At 36.9% G+C, this 17,875-nt stretch overlaps 1 protein-coding gene across 4 annotated transcripts in view; it reads left to right on the top strand.

Moving 5' to 3' along the window:
* PPARG (peroxisome proliferator activated receptor gamma) overlaps positions 1-17,875 on the top strand; it is a 130,316-nt gene that overhangs the window by 74,385 nt on the left and 38,056 nt on the right. For all 4 annotated transcript variants that reach the window (XM_046671097.1, XM_046671087.1, XM_046671103.1 and 1 more), the window contains 3 exons: positions 5,949-6,173; positions 7,476-7,645; positions 17,193-17,331. In XM_046671097.1, the coding sequence (XP_046527053.1) occupies positions 5,957-6,173; positions 7,476-7,645; positions 17,193-17,331 (526 nt within the window). In that variant the 5' untranslated portion in view covers positions 5,949-5,956. The remainder of the gene's footprint in view (positions 1-5,948; positions 6,174-7,475; positions 7,646-17,192; positions 17,332-17,875) is intronic.

Below are 17,875 nucleotides of genomic sequence, written 5' to 3'. Positions count from 1 at the left end.
AAAACGTGGACTGATACACTGCTCACTTTGTTAGACTATTCTCTAAACCTTTTAATCAATTCAGAGTTTATTATTTTTGTTAGAAACAAATTCTATTGAAGTTTTTTTATTCTGTTATAATTTGCCATCCACTAAATGGCTGCTTGCGTGAGACTTTTTTCCTTCCTAAATTTGATGTCATTTCTATATATTAATCAATTAAGACCAAAAAAAATCTGGATTTATGAAAATCAGCATAGGTTAAAAGTCCCTTTGTCAATGTAATAAAAGTCACTTGGTTACCTATAGTGACGACTCCATTCTGCAGTGCAGAGATCTCTAGGGTAGGAGGCAGAGAACCTGACTCTTACTCAGTCAGCCTCTAACTAGCTGCACTCGTGGGCAAGTCACTTGGCTTCATTTTCTTCATCTGTCAAATGAGGAGCTTAGATTATCTCTAAAAGGGCTTTTCCGCTCTAATATTTCAGGATAATTTTTGTCTCTGGATATCAGCTATCGTAATGGGAGGGGAATTAGAAAATTCCCAGGTCAATTCACACTGCAAAATGATTGGCATGAATCAGTAAGGAGGGGCTAGATAAATAAATTAGAAACATATCTATGAGTGCTATGACATCAAACTGAAACAAATTCAAAGGGGTTGAAAAACAATGAGTGATTAAGTGTCTCTTTAAGGTCACTTCCAACAAGACTACTAAGTGTCACAGAATCTGTGAAAGGTTTTTTCCTGGTGCTACTCTTGTTGCACAGCCTGACGTGTTTCTCTAATGAAGCCTTTATTTGAGAATTACTCTTCATAGTACGCCCCAGCCGCCTGCACCTGGCACATCATAGGTGTTCATTGAAAGTTTGCTGAAATTAATTGTTGTTTAATATAGAACTGAAAGACCAGAAAAAGATTTGTTTTTCTAACCAGTACTCACTTTAGAAAGTCTGCAGTTCATAACCCAGCTCTAGTACTTAGTAACTGTGTCTTCTTAGGCAAGTTACTTACTTCCATAATTGTGCCTCAGTTTCCTCTTCTTTAAGGAGAATTATAAGTGTACCTCCTCACAGGGCTGTTGTGAGGATTAAATGAAACAATCCAAGTGTTGTATTTGGCACAATACTTAGCAAAGACTTAGGATTCTATTAATCTTAGCTAATGGAGTTGTTAAGGAGATGCAGCACTTCCCCAGATGTTCTAATAGAAGTTTTTATTTTCTTTTCATAAAGGACAAGATAAAACCGCAAAGGTAAACCATATAGTTCTGGTGCTTGATTTTATAATTTAGTATATTTTCTGATCCACTTCCATGCTCCCAAATAGTGATGCCTATCAGATTAGAGAAGTTACTTCATTTTTGCATGATATTGGTTGTATTTTTGTTGAAATACCTTGTACTTTAGAATATTGTGAAAAATCTGCTCGTTGCCTAGAAGAGAGTTTAAAGCTAAGTTTGAAGGTCTGTGATAAATGGGCCAAGTTCATGTCCTTCCTCACCACTTCTGGCTAAAGACTTCTGCCTCTGTGAAACACACTAAAGGTTGGGAAATTAATGGATACACCCTGATGCAACACACTCCTGTCTCCCAGCTGGAGAGCTCACACAATGTTACTTATCCCTGAGAAGGGCTGTAGTTCATTTGTTCATTTGTGCTTTCATGGGTAATTGCACAGAGTAACAAAAAACACCTTGTCGTCCTACAGCTTGGCAGAAACAGTAGCTTATGTTTTATAGAGGTGAAATTAGAAGCAGACTCCCTCGGCCCATCTCTAAGTCAAAATAAAATAAAATGTCCAGGGAACCACGGTGCCTCCCACAACTATGGTCCTTGGAGTAGTACTGTTTAGGTTAAAATGTCCCAGAATAAGAAGACAAGGAGAAGGGAAAGGGGGAAGGGAAAATGTGTATTTAAGCAGAATGTTTTCATAGAGATGAAGAGCCAAGCTGTCTTTCTTTCTTATTTTGTCCTTTCCATGAGGGGAATAAAACCAACAACTTTGTAGGACCCTAATCTTCTTCGTGCAGTAAACAAAAGAGAAAAGCTGAGTATACATTGAGAGGAAGTGTTATGGCTTAAGTTGTATTTTATTAATAATATTGAAGATAACCATCTTTTCTGGGGCGCGTAAGTCTTAGCAAAACTAAGCCATTGAGAATGTATCTTTATTTTTGTTTTCACAGAAAACTGAACACTCATTCTACTCTTCTCTATAAAATATGATCATTCAGTTGGCTGTTCTTTAGTAAACAACCACTGCGCACAAGGACTAAAGGGAAAACAGAATAATAAAACAGTGTCCTTGGGCTCCAGAACTTGAAATCTAATGGTAGAGATTTGTGTCTAGGTAATTCTGTCAGTGTTAAAGGGGTGGTAGAAAGCGCTGTGGGACACAGAGAGGATTTTTAAGGTGGAGAATTCGTGGAAGGTTGCATGGAGAGAGCAGCACTTGGACTACTGTGGGATTTCCTGCTGCTGTGGGAAAGACAGAAGGGATTGTGATGTGCAGCAGTGCGGGGTGGGAAGAAGAGCAGCCTCATGTACAAAGATGAGCAGACTAGAAAATGCCCATGTTTAACCTGGGCAAATAGTATGACATGCCTAACCATGGGATATGCCAAGAATGGGAGTGAGGTCTGGGATCAGTAGTGGAAAATAAGGCTGAAAAAGTAAGTTAGGACTGTGGCAGGGAGGGCCTTGAATGCCAAGCTAAGACATTTTAATTTATTCTATTGCTCAGTGCTTCTCCTGCCTTCACCAGTATGCCCTTTATAGAAGAGGACAGCAGAAAGAGCATTCTTGGGGGTAGGAAGAGAAGGATGAATAGGTGGAGCACAGGGCCGTTCAGGGCACTGAAACTTTATTCTGTATGATACGGTAACGGCAGATACGTGACATTGTGCGTCTGTCAAAATCACAGAACTGTGCAACAAAAAGAGTGAACCCTAATGTAAACTATGGACTTTGGTTAATAGTAATGTATCAATATTGGTTCCTCAATTGTGTAACAAGCCCTCCACACTAAGGCAAGTGTTAATAATAGGGGAAATTCAAATTAATAACAGGAGAAACTGTGTGTTTCAGGGGTGGAGGGGAAAAGGGTATATGGGATCTCTGTGCTTTATGCTCGATTTTTAAGTAAACCTAAAACTGCTTTTTAAAAATAAAGTTTATTTTTAAAAAAATAGCATTCTTTTGACCATGAAAAGTAGTACCACTACAATTTTTTTTAAGAGTTTCATGTTACATCTTTAAAAAAATCACATGAATTTTTCATTCTGTTCATTTACACATAAATGGCCATTTTAACATTAAAATTTTCCTCAAAGCTTTTCCATAAAATAGATGACCCCTAGGCTATGATTCCTGTATTAAGAAGCACGGCTTTGGTCTGTAGGGAGTCACTGAAGTCAGATATTAAAAGTGAAACAAACCTGTAAAATAATGAGCAACCAATTTTTCTTGCAACACAGATATTTTTTGCATCCTTATTTTCGTTTCCCAGTATTTATACAAAGGCATGTACACTGCCTTTGACTCACTTAGTCAACCTTTATTTTGTATGCAGAAGAATTTTGCAATGACATAATGAAAAATAATTGATAAACTCGCTTTTGTGGATACTACAGTTGAGACAAGATGTCTATTTTAATGGGAAAGTAGTTTATACTAGGAAAAATGGAAAGAGAAATGTAAATTAAGCATGCTGAGGAGCTGGATAAAGTAAATGGAGTGACCTAGGTTAGGCAGGTTTAGATGAATTTTGAAACAAAGGACACAGTTCGATGGGCGCCCCCATCATTAAGAGCACAAACTTTTTTCTGGATGTCATTGAGACCCAGTATGACCTTTAAGCTATCACCAATGCACATTCCTTTTTATGGTGTGTAGTGTTTATATGCTAACACAGATAATTTAGGGTTGTTTGGGTACTTATTTATGTACATATTCAGACATGTGAACCCAAACGGTGCTTAATGAGTCCTCTTGGAACCACTGAAGCACATTTACAGGAGTAGTCTCCTTATTTGTATTTGCAAGGCATTTTGTTTTTCTTATGGAGACCACAACTGGAATCTTTAACCTCATGCAAGAAGCAGCCTTTCAGAGTAAATTCCTTGGCTCTCTGCTTGCTGGGAAAGAACAAGAGGCCTAGTCCCAGATGCCCCTTGGAGAGTAGCCCTTCCTCCATACGATGTTTTCATCAATGAGAGAATAAAGGAATATATACACACTAGGGCTTCTGGGTCAATCTTGAGTTTGAATTCCCTACTTACTAGCTGTTGGACGCTGGGCAAGTCACTTTACCTCTCTAGTCCTGGCTTACTTATCTTTAAAGTGGAGATAATATCTCGGGTTATATGGAATAAAAGGTACAATATGTCTGGTACGTGGGAGGTACTCAGTAAATGCTGGTTTGCTTCCGCTTCTCTGCCTCTTCTGCTAAAATTTCACAGCCACTTCATCAATTCATTTGATATTTAATAAATAAATGTTTAATGAGCACCTACTATGAGCTAAGCTTTTTGCTTGCTGGTGGGGATATGACTGCAAATAAGATGGATAAGCCTATGATTTCAGGAGCCCTAGAGTTTATAAACAGTTCATTTATTTGCTCCACTGTCAGCAATCCAAAATTCCCACAGCTCTCCACTGGTGTTTTTGACTAAAGAATTACCATTTAAAAGACTTTTTTGGGGGGCTGGCCCCGTGGCCCAGTGGTTGGGTTCGCGCGCTCCGCTGCAGGTGGCCCAGTGTTTCGTTGGTTCGAATCCTGGGTGCAGACATGGCACTGCTCATCAGACCACGCTGAGGCAGCGTCCCACATACCACAACTAGAAGAACCCACAACGAAGAATATACAACTATGTACCAGGGGGCTTTGGGGAGAAAAAGGAAATAATAAAATCTTAAAAAAAAAAAAAAAAAAAAGACTTTTTTGGCACCGCTTTGAATAGTGAACTGGTTTCAGGTAAACCGAGTCAGACAGACTCCTATTGCTTAAAGCTTATATGTTTTCTTGTTTCCATTTTTGTTTTGGAGGTGGTTCTTAGATTCTCATTTTGACATTCTCCCATTTATAATCAAATATGTTTCCACGTATCTCTAACCTCTCTGTTCTCAGTATGGGGAACACTTTCTCCTCTTTAAGGAAAGGTATATGCACAAAAAAGATAAACAGTTGAGTGAGTTTTCATAGCACCGAAGGGATCTTCCCTTTTTAAAAAGATTCATTTTTGTATTACTTTAAGAACAAAATTATTTTATAATGCAGTTAAAGAATAAATTCTTACCTAAATTTAATATACCAACTTTTCTGTCACACAAAAGCATTATAAACACAAATACTGGAGCAAAATTTTCATCCTAAAGAGAAGAATGTTTAGGATCTCTAATTTCAAGAAAGTAAAATTGTCCCAGAACCCTATGCTCTTTAAAAATCATTAACGGGGCCAGCTCTGTGGCCGAGTGGTTAAGTTCATGTGCTCCCTTGGCAGCCCGGGGTTCGTTGGTTTGGATCCTGGGCACGGACCTACACACCACTCATCAAGCTGTGCTGTGGCGGCCTCCCACATAGAGGAACTAGAAAAACTTACAACTAGGATATAGCACTATGTATCAGGGCTTTGGGGAGAAAAAAAAATCATTAACAGCCTCGATTGATGATCTCCTGTAGGAGATAATAAGAGCAGGGCTGTTTGCAGGACGTTTAGATGGGTACACTATATATATCAGTACTATTATAGGGGTCTCTCCTGTGATATCCAGGTAAGGGGTGACTTCTATCCTTTAGTAAAACAACCTGGAAGCAGTAAGAAGGTGGTTATGTTCTCTTGCCTCATTGTGATTACCTAGATGAGATTTCTTTACCAAAGACTCTGTCAGTTCCCTTGCTATATATCTTTAGAAGATTGCTCTGTCCTCCAGGACTAACTTCATAGCTATTCTTTTTTCCATTTCAGAAATTACCATGGTTGACACGGAGATGCCATTTTGGCCCACCAACTTTGGAATCAGTTCTGTGGATCTCTCTGTAATGGATGATCACTCCCATTCCTTTGACATCAAGCCCTTCACTACTGTTGATTTCTCCAGCATTTCTGCTCCACACTATGAAGACATTCCATTTGCAAGAGCTGATCCCATGGTTGATTATAAGTATGACCTGAAGCTTCAAGAGTACCAAAGTATGATCTTTATTTTCACCGTTCAGACTACTAAGACTAGAATTGGACTAATCTCTCAATAACACTGGAATAAATGTTCCAGAGACTAAAACTAGATACCCCAGATCGTTCTTTTCTTTTTTTCCTCCTTCCTCTCCTTTCTAGTTTTTCTTGCTTTTTTCCTTCTTAGCATTTTTTTTAGCGTGATTACATTGCCAGATATATCTCAGGCCAAGAGTCCATCACCCAAACTCTTAATTCTTTTGGACACTTATAAGTTAATAAGTAACAATTTGCTACCTTATATGACTTATCATCACTAAATTACTTAATTATAATCTATTTTTCCTTATTCTGCAGTTTGAGACGCTTATACCAAAACCTATTTTCAGCACAAATTTAAATTTTGACATTGTAATCTATTGATAAATCTTCATGCCATTAACTCAACTCACATCTAAACATCAGACTCAAGAAAAACTAAAACTGCACTTTTCAAGATAAAATAAATTTCTATGATGCTATTTCCTTGATTTTTATCTCTGTGTGTGCTGATATGCTGGTTTTCCAAAGCCACCACTATGTATTTGGCAACCATTACTTGACAATAAGTAAGAACTTCCTGTATTTCTTGTTGTTTTTTTTAGGTAAATAATATAGTTGGTTATATTTATGTATGTGGTTTTCAGTTGGAGCCTAATATGGACGTTTAATAGTCCTGATCCTAACCAGCAGAAAGAAGGTGGTGCTTACTTTCCATGGGTTCTCTCACTCTCTATCAAAGATCATTTCACAAACCACCTTTTCAGACTCAACACTGAGGGTAACCTGGTCTCTTATTTTTCATGTACCTTCAAGCTGGGGTTACCGTTACCTTTCTGTGCCAATGTTCCTTCTGTGTTTCTTTTGCAGGAATGGTTTAAAAAATACTTCTAAATTGCAACATTTAAATAAAAATACATAATTTAATATTGTGATGAATGACACATCACATTACGTAGCAAAATAACCCTAATTTGTCTCAAATACTATGTGTTGTCTGCTAGAGTTTTAGTATTACAGGGTATAGAAGGGTCATAGAACCATAGACTTAATTCCCTTCCCTGTTTTATTTTTACAGGTGAGGCTCAGAGGTGTTGTGACTTGCCTGTGATTACAAAGCCTGCTTTTTCCTCTGTTTTTGTGTGTGTGTGTGTTCCCTAGTGCTTCCACACTTAAATAAGCAAAATATGGCAGTAAGGTGTACTATGTTAACTTGCCCTATTGCCATTTTAGCATTGTTTTTCATGTGATAATTATCTACTCACATTTTCCTATCCATAGGTGCGATCAAAGTGGAGCCTGCATCCCCACCTTATTATTCAGAAAAGACTCAGCTGCACAGCAAGCCTCATGAAGAGCCCTCCAGCTCTCTCATGGCAATTGAATGCCGTGTCTGTGGAGATAAAGCTTCGGGCTTCCACTATGGAGTTCATGCTTGTGAAGGATGCAAGGTGAAAAAAAATCTTACATCAAAGAATTTGCTGAAAATTTACCCGTTATATCATTTCCTGTTGGAAACACATGACAAGGAATTGAGATAAGATTGTCAAACTTTTTTTTTTTGGTAAAACCCATTCTTCAAATGATATAATATTTGAAAACCTAAGAAAATTGATAAAAGCAGGGCTGCTTTGCCTCACTTCCCATTCTCCAAATTGGTCCTTTGAGGCACTGAGCTCATTCAACCCTGGAACATTGCAGATTAAAAAAAAAAAATAGAGTGATTTGTCCAAAGTCACAGCAAGACAGTGATGAGCTGGCCCAGAACCCAGATTTCCTGAATCTTCTAGTGTTTTTTTTCACTCTACCGTATAATATTTTGTGTATGGAAGGCTTGACAGATTTGCTAGATAGATATCTTCATTTGATCCTTAGAATAGTCCTATAAAGTTGAGCTTATTTATGGCCACTTTACAGATGTAGAAATTACGAATTAGTGAGACCTGCCCATGATCATCCACTCGTAAGTGGCAGAGCTAGGACTAGAACATATCCTGTGACTCCTAAGCCAGTGCTCTGTGTTTTCTCATTCCAGCATCAGTTTGAGCCATGTGTTATAGACAGGCAAAGAGAGAGAATTATTTGGGGAAGGACATACTGTTTCTCCTCACCTCCTTTCTTTGTGAAAAAGGGTATTTTGGAAAGTGGACACATTTAATAATATTCTTCCCAGTTTTTAATAAAATATTAATCCATTCATATTTAAATATAAAGTCTTTTTAAATAATGTTTTTTAATATACTCGGCGAATAAAATAGTAATAGACTAGTATTTATTATATACCCCAAGGCTCAGAATAAGTTGTTCATAAATATTTACCTTAGAACATAAACACTGCTTATATAAGATAAGATCACATTCACTCCTCAGTTGGGCTTTTAATTCGGAATAAAGATATACAACAGCAGTTAGGTAGGCATTAGAACATCTGGGTTCCCAACTGGATTGTAGGCCAAAAAAGGAAATTAGTATTTATTGAATTTCTACTATGCACCAGATATTGTGCAAGATGCTTTTACATATATCACTTTGTAGCCACATTCTGCCTAAGTTTTTGCATCTATAAAACAATGGTGTCGAATTAGATGATCTGTAAAATCTCTTCAATTCAAACAGTTGATTATTCTAAAGACAACCTAATAAAGTCACTACCTGATCACATAAACACTTTAGCCCTCTGTCACCTCATGTATAAACAACTTGGTTAGATTAGCTATCCAACGTCTTATTTGTCTCTAAATTCCAAAATGACTCCATTCATTCTTTATTAAGACCAAACTAAAATATCTGTCATCTTATATGAAATCATTATGCATAGTCTGTTATTAAGATCTCAATGAGTACTAAGGATATGTCATTTTATTGGGTTAGATTTATACAATTTTTGAGTGAGTAAATTATTGCTAAATTCTGAGAAATAACCTGAAGAATCCATTCAGTTTTAGTCATCTTGGTAATTTATGTTGATAAATAAAAACAATATGATTGGTTAAGTTTATACCATAAATTATTGTTTTTTATGGGCTGGTAAAGTACTTAGAAAACTAGGATGTTTAAACAGATAGTTCTACCATGATTCTATTAGTCAGATATTTGTGGAGAGTTAACATTACTGAGAACAGCTAAAAATTAAAAGACAAAACATTGTGAGTAGTTGGTTATAGTGATAAAAGCTAAGTTCCGAGGGCACAAAAACTTAGAAAATAAAAGCAAGCAGGATAAGAAGTAGCACAAAGAAGAGGGAAGAGGGCGGAGAAGATCAAAGTGACTTCAAGGTAGGAACAGAGAGGGTCTTAAGCAGAGATGGAGAAGGAACCCCTAATAAACCTGAAGAGCACACAGGAGTCTTTGACCTACCATAGATACACAGACAAATCAGCAAAAACAATAGGAGAAAGTTAAGAGGATTGTATACCAATCTGCCGTAACTTGCAAACCTTCCAAAATATGAACTTACAGACTTCCTAAACTGCAAAGGAGGCTATGCCAACCTTGGAAGGGAAACTAGACATCTATTCATTTGAAAGATAAGAATAAGAAAAATGTTAGTGGAATAATATAATTTGGCTTCTCCAAGTATAAGTCAGCAGTTCTCAAAGTGTGGTCTGGAGACCTCTAGGGGTCCCTGAGACCCTTTCAAGACACCCATGAGGTTGAAACTATCTTTATAATAATACTTTGTTGTTATTTACCATTTTCACTCTCATTCTCTCAGGAGTCGCAGTGGCGTGTTCCAGACGCTACATCACATGGAATGATAACATAGCTCTGATGCCTAATGGAATGTTTGCCTGTATGTTCTCATACATAAGAATTTCTCAGTTTTAATTTCTAGTCTGATAAATATCAGTAGATATAGCCCACATAAACAAAAACTCTTTGGGATCTTCAGTAATTTTTAAGAGAGTAAAGAGGTCCTGAGACCAAAAAGTTTGAGAACCACTTTTGTAAGGCATTGAGGCTGAAGAAATACTCATTCTTTGCCACTTTGGAACTAAAAATTGCTGCCACACTCTGAATGTAGCTAAATTAGACCAGTGGCTGTCAGTAATGAAAGATATCTACTTAGTTTATCAACAGTACTCGGTGAAAAGCCAGGAAAGTGAAATCAACAAATGTGTTTGACTCACCCGTACAGTCATGTACCACTTAATGACAGGGATATGTTCTGAGAAATGTCATTAAGTGATTTCGTCATTGTGCAAACATCATAGAGTGTACTGAAGGGGAACAAAATTTGCCACCCGTAGGGGTTATTTTAGGATGATTGTGTGTGTGTGTGTAAGATTGGCCCTGAGCTAACATCTCTGCCAATCTTCGTCTATTTTGTATGTGGGATGCCTCCACAGCATGGCTTGATGAGTGATGTGTAGGTCCATGCTCGGGATCCAAACCTGTGAACCCCAGGCCGCTAAAGTGGAGTGCGTGAACTTAACCACTACACCACTGGGCCAGCCCCCTTGGGCTGATTATTTTTAAGAAACAAAAGACTCAGAAGGTTTTTCTTGTTACCTCCTCCTTAACTGCCTAAAAGAATTTAGATTAAAAAAACCTATCTCAGGGGGCCAGCCTGGTGACGTAGTGGTTAAGTTCATGTGTTCCACTTTGGTGGCCCGGGGTTCACACATTCAGATCTCGGGTGTGGACCTAGCACACTCATCAAGCCACGCTGTCGTGGCATCCCACATAAGTTAGAGGAAGATTGGCACAGGTGTTAGCTCAGCGACAATCTTCCTCAAGCAAAAAGAGGAAGATTGGCAACAGATGTTAGCTCAGGGCCAATCTTCCTCAGAAAACAAAAAAAACCCTGTCTCAGGAAGCGAGCTCTCACCTTAGCATCACATGAACTGGGTGGTAGATAAGGAGGAACCTAGAAAAGCCTGTTGGGCTCCCCTCTGAGTTCTTCTGTTTCTGTGGCCAAACACTTGTTTTCCAAACATTTGCTCCTTTCACCTACCTGTGAATCGCCTTCCTTCCCTTTGAAGGCCCTGACTCTCCCCGCCCTCAACATCTTCTTCTGTCTTTAGCTGAGGGTGGTATTTAAGGTGAGGGCTTTGGCCATTTTGGCCAATTATTCACTTTTCCTGGGTTTCTCCCATGTATACATGTTATTAAACTTTTGTTTGTTTTATCCTGTTAATCTGTCTCATTCAATTTAATTTTTAGACCAGACAGAAGAACCTAGAGGGTAGAGGAAAATTTCTTCCTCCCCTACAGGATTTACAAAAACCTAGATGGTACAGTCTACCACACACCTAGGCTGTATGGTGCTCATCTGATGGGCCCACCACCATACATGCAGTCCATCATTGATCAAAACGTCATTATGTGGCACGTGACTGAATGTATTTTCTGAAAGGTGCTTTGACAGTTTAACATTTGCCATTTCAGCAGAATGTAGGATATACAAATAATTAACATACAGTTGACCACAAACCTGAAGACTAATTTATGGATTGAAGAAGAGATATATTGCTTAAGCTGGCTGTTAGTAGACCTTGTTAAACATTTTGCAATGCCAGTGGAACAAGTTTATATTAGTGATCCTTGCCAGACTTCACACAGGAATAAAACGATTGAGTTTGGGTTAAAGTAAAATAGTGACAGATTCTTAGGTGTATTAATATTGCAGACTTAGGTAAAATATAACCTTTGGCTACTGAAAGATATGTATACCTTAGAGCTTACAAAGCTGTCATTTATTGCTTACAAATTTGGACACTTTTTTTTTTCTGGTAGGTTCCACTGTATTTTTTCATCTTTAGTGAAAGATCATTTTAGAACCATAGACCTACCTAAAAATATAAGTGAATACAATCTACCATACAATACAATGTAATCCATTTTTGTATTTCTATATAGGACCGTACCTCAGGAAGAGTTTTTAATATATTCTCACTGCCAATGATAGCTCATTGATTCGGTTTCTATCAGCCATACCATTTCGTGGGAAAGCTGAATACAGGCCCAATACAGGGCTTTTAATCTCATTGTAAAGTTAACAATACCATTCTTAGGTCTCATTGCACCTGAAGTCTTGTTAAAAGTAAAGCAATTAGGGAGAGGTCAGAGCAAATTTTTTAAAATGCAAAAACAAAAAAACAGGCATCACCTTCTCACAGACAAATGTGAAGACTTTTGAATAAATATATACACAAAACAATTTTCTGAAATGGTGACTGATGCCTTCCATCACACCAATTCAGACTTCACTATAGTCAGAAGAGTAAGTTGTTGAAATTATACATTGTTTTATAGACTCTGAAGTAGTAAGAGTGTTGTTAAAGAGTATTTCTTTATCAGTAATATGAAAAAAATTTGGAAAAGCCTGGCTTATTCTTCAAATAAATAAACAAATTTACAGAAAAACACTGAGTAATAGCCTTATATCTTCCTCTTATATTTCTTGAAGGAGTCAAATGACAAAAACAGTCAGTTATCGTAAACTTAGTGTTAAAAAAAAAAATTAAAAGCAAGCTCCAAGCTGTGTGCTGGAGTCTGTGTATATTCAGTTTAAGATTTTATGTACACATACAGTACATAAGTGATATTCAGAGTAATTATTCTTTAACATTGAAAGACCTTGATTCATCACAAAAAGAACATGATATACTTTGAAAGACATCATATGAGTTAAAACAAAAATTTGCTTTTTAAGGGTTGAACTTAAATAACGTTCTCTTATCAAATAATTCTCTTATCAAAAAACCTTCCTCTCTAATCATGCCAAATAACTGAGTATACTGGAACCTGCCCCATTGTCAGCTAGCCAAGCAGCATTTTCAACTACTAATATTAGTTTGAAAAAGTGAAAATCAGAAAAGCAGTCAAGGAATATCATAAAATATATGTGATCACATTGGCAAAAATAAAAACAAAATTTCTCACCAACCTTTGTCAGTGAGAACATTTTGGTACATTAGCCTTCTATTAATCAGTGAAAAAAAAAAACCCCACCTTTTTAATAATTAAAGGTCCTCAGAACCCCATGAGAATTGAAGAGGCTTCAACTTCCGGCAGATCCTTTGTAGAACATATTCTTTGAAATATTTCTGATCTCATAAGAGGTACAGAAAACTCTCCAAAGCAACAATAGCAAAACAAAGAAACAAATCCTAGGTCTTGAGCTATAAGCTGCAGGTGCATTTAGAGGGTGGGGTTTCCCTCATGATAGGTGCTCGTAGGAGTACTAATGTGCAGCCTTGCAGATGCCTGTAGCAGTGTTCTGAGCCATCAGTGAGGAGGAGCTGAGGCTGGGGCTTTTGAATTGAGCCAGGATTCTCAGGGGCGTCTGAAATAGTCACAAGTCAATGGCGCCCCTGGCTTCCAACAGAAGTATCTGCAAATCCTCTTTGGAGGAAAGAATTCCCAATTTAGACTCTGTAGGATTCCCACAGTTTAAGGTCAAGAAATAAGTTCAAAATAGAATATCAGCAAGAACATGATAAGGCAATCGACTTGAATGACATTCATCAGAAGTAAACAAACAAAACAAACAGACTTAGACCTCTCTGCCCCTATCCAAGGAAAGCAAATATAGGGATTGCCTGATATAGAATATAGGCAGTTGTGTATGAATTGTTTAAAGAAATGGGGCAGAATCACAGCAATGAACAAGCAATAACAGACTATCAGGAATGACCAGGCAGCTTTGAAAATAAACCAATGAAACTTCTAAAAGTGAAAAATATAATTATTGAAATAAAAATTTAATGGAAGGGTCAAATGGCATACTGGACCAGCAAAAAAGAGGACTACTATACTAGAAGATAAATGCAAAGGAACTACTGAGAATGAGATAACAATGTCTGAAAAAATATGTCTCATCCAGAAACTGCTAGAATTTGAAGCCTCTTTTAGGTCTTTAAGGATTCATAGGATCTTTGAATATTAAAAAGATATGTCTTCTTCATTAATGAATAGAAGAGTTATGTGCAGAACTATTCTTGTTGGCAGACTTTGGTGAGAAATGTTTGCTTTTATTTTTGTCATTGTAATCATGCATCTTTCCTGGTCTTATTTGACTGCTGTTCTGATGCTTGCTTCTGCAATCAATATTAGTGAGTAATTAGTGAAAAGAGGATGGAAAATATAAAAGAGAAGTTCAGAAATCTGAAGGCCAGAATAAGAAGGTCTCACCCTTAATCTAATTGGAGTCCCAGACCTGATGAACACGTGAAACCAGGATACAGAAAACAACAACATGTCCACAAAGGTAAATGAAAAGAAATCCATGCCTTGACACACTGTAGTAAAACTGCAGAGTTCTAAAGATAGCATATATAAAGGGAATCAAAGAGAAAAGAAAGAAAAACACCTTCAAAGTTGATTGACAACAGACCTCTCAATAGCAACAATGGAAGCACAAAGAAAATGGGAACTCAAAGTTTTAAGAGAAAGTAACTGAATACCCAGTACTCTATCAAGAATGAGAGTGAAATGAAAATATTTACAGGTTGAAAAAACAAAAAAGACTTAAATAGTAAGGTTCAAGCATAGTAAGCCATAGAGGAGATATTTACAACACCTAGAACAGACAACAGATCAGTATCTAGAATATATAAAGAATTTCAAAATTCAACTTTAATGCATTAGAGAACTGGGAAATGATACAAATTAAGATCATACTTAGATTCTATTTTACACATACTAAATTGTCAAAAGTTAAGAAGTCTGACAATATCAAGTGTTGGCCAGACTGGAACTTTCATAAACTGCTGGTGGGGTGTAAATTGATATAATCATTTTGGAAAACACTTTGGGGCATTATCTTGTAAAATTTAACAATCACATCTTGTACAATCCAGAAATTCTGCTCCTAGGTAACTCTTGTACATGTGCATCATAATAAATTTACAATCTGTATAGAAGAAGCACTGTTCATAATAGCAGAAAATTGGCAACAAGTCAAACACCTGTCAAAATGAAAATAGATTAATACATTGTGGTAGAGTCACACAGTAGAATATTATGTAGTTGTGGAAATGAATAAATCATAGCTTCTCACAAGAAAGTGGATAAATATTAGGAAAATATTACCAAGTGGATAAATATTAGAAACACTAAATTTTATCAAGTGAAAATCCCAAAAAACTACATATAGTATGATACCACTTAATGAAGCCCCAAACAAGCATGCCTAAGCAATGTGTTACTTAGTTTTACATATTGTGTGATAAAACTATATTTTTTTAAAGGTCAAGGAAATGATAAACACAAAATTGGGAATAATGATCATGTTGTCAGGGGAGCTGGAGCTGGGTAAGGGAAGAATACATCAGTATTCTGGTTATGACTTTAAATCTTGGCTTGGACAGTGGGCTTATGTGTGATAGTGATCTTATTATGTTTTATAATTGCATGTATTTTCTACATGTTTGTGATTAACATTACATTAATAGGATAGCAACAAAAATAAAAGGAAAAGAGTATGCCAATGGCCTTGTAATATCTCAGTCATAGTTTAGAATCACAAAATATCAGAGATGGAAGTGCCTCCTCGTTTTACAGATGGGAGAGGTGAGGCCCAGAGAGGGAGTTAAGTGACACATATATTTATTCATCAAATTTTATAGAGCACTGTTGTTAGTGTTTGGGTCATATCCAAGGGCATAAAAGACCCTCCTTGCACCTATGGAGGTCACAATTTTATTGGGCAGTGGGAAAGGGGCAGAAAATAAACACAAATATAATAAGTAAATTATATGAGATGTTAGAAAGTCATAAGTGCTATTGGAAAAAACCGAAAAACTAGAGCAGAGTAAAGGAGATTGAGTTCCAGAAGAGAGGTGGGGGCCAGGCCAGGCCACAGTGTTAAATGGGGTGGATAAACCTCACTGAGAAGCTGAGATGTTAGCAAAACCTAAAGGCAATGAGGGAAATAGGCAAGTGTATATTTAGAGAAAGCTTTCCACATGAGAGAAGGAAGTCAAGAGTGACTTTAAGGATTTTACCTCAAGAAACTGGGAGGGTGGCGTTGCATCAACTTAGATGGAGAAAGCTGAAGTGAGTTTGTAGGTAATATCAGGACTTGGTGTTGGACATGCTGCGTTTGAGATGGCCGTTAGCTTTCCAAGTGAAGATGTCAAGTAAGCAGTAGAATAGACTTATCCAGAGTTCAAGGTAGAAATCTGGAGAAAGTTAAAATGCATGCCAGTGGTAGAATCCGTGCTTTTTGTACCAAACAGGGCCAGGTAAATTGAAAGGGTTAAAAACTGATTTCATGAAGACGAACACAAAAGAAACGAAGTGGAATACGCTGAACAAGAAAATGGAATTAGGAAACATTTCTGGTTAGAATGTTTTCAGATCTTTCAAAAAATATATAACTATCACAGAATTCAGTTAGCCTCAAATCAACGTATTTGCTATTTTGAGATAGCAGTTGGTTTTCTAAGGATTTATATTTTACGTCTCCTGTTATTTCCTATTATCTCTTTTTATTTGTATGCTGCAGCGATTATGGTGCACTCTTTCAACTGCATAAATAAATGAAACCAGTTCTGTAGGAAATTATGCAACATAGAGAATTCCAAAAAGTCATCCACATGTGGATTTTTATTGGCCCTGATCATGTTTTAGAATGAAATGATTATAACTTTGCCAAACTGCTTAACACAATTATAAAGGCTGGAGCATGCTGTCGGAATGATTTGCAGAGAGACTGAACTGATTACATGGTGTTTTATTTGCATCATATTAAATTTAGAGCATGCTGAAATCCACATGTAGAGCCAAGATCTGTTGAATGACATCAGTTGGATGTGGTCAGTAAGAGCTAAAAAAGGACACTGGAGATCCTCTTGTTCTTTATTTCATAGCAAAGAAAACTGAGTTCCAGAGAGGTTAAGTGACTTGTCTAAAGCCACCAGTGACAGAACTGTGTCAAGAACCTACCTTTTCTGATACCCAGGCCAAGGTGCCTTTAACCATATGTTACTGCTTCCTTGTGTCACAAAGACTTTAATTTTGCTTCTTTTTTTTCATATCCCTTTGCAGGGTTTCTTCCGGAGGACAATCAGATTGAAGCTTATTTATGATAGGTGTGATCTTAACTGTCGGATCCACAAAAAAAGTAGAAATAAATGTCAGTACTGTCGGTTTCAGAAATGCCTTGCTGTGGGGATGTCTCATAACGGTAAGTGAACACTTAGCACCATGTACTTTATTCTTCTCATTATGGCTGTCAGATCAGTAGACAGTAGGGCTGTTGCTGAAAATGTGTACAGTTTTTCCACAAAATGCCAGATTTCAGAATACTGCATGCTGATAAGACATTCCTCAATTAGGTCAGAATTTGTAAGCTTTTAATGTGGAATCCTTCTCTCTTGTGTTTGGGCATCTGCCACGATGGGAGAAAAGACTTGAAAATCTGAGAGGTGATGGAAACAACCAGTATTTTAAAACAAATGTAATGATAATTGTGATTAATTTTTTATGTTGCTTTAATAGCATTAAAATGTGTATCAGTAGTCTCTTTCTGCTTTAAATGTAAGAAAATTCTGCAGATTTCTGGGTATGGAACTTTAACTGGCATATCAGAATTTAGATTTATGCAGTGTTTTTTTTTCACTTTACTATGGAAAAATGAGTACAGCACTATCCTTGACTTTAAGGAGCATACAGACTCATGGACAAAGCAAATATTTTAAAGTTCCATAAAACTTCATTGTCCATAGAAA

The sequence above is a fragment of the Equus quagga genome, chromosome 1 (genome assembly GCF_021613505.1).
Source record: "Equus quagga isolate Etosha38 chromosome 1, UCLA_HA_Equagga_1.0, whole genome shotgun sequence".
NCBI classification, from domain to species: Eukaryota; Metazoa; Chordata; class Mammalia; order Perissodactyla; family Equidae; genus Equus; species Equus quagga.
The sequence above is the reverse complement of the archived record's forward strand: the minus strand, read 5'-3'. Positions and strand labels throughout refer to the sequence as shown.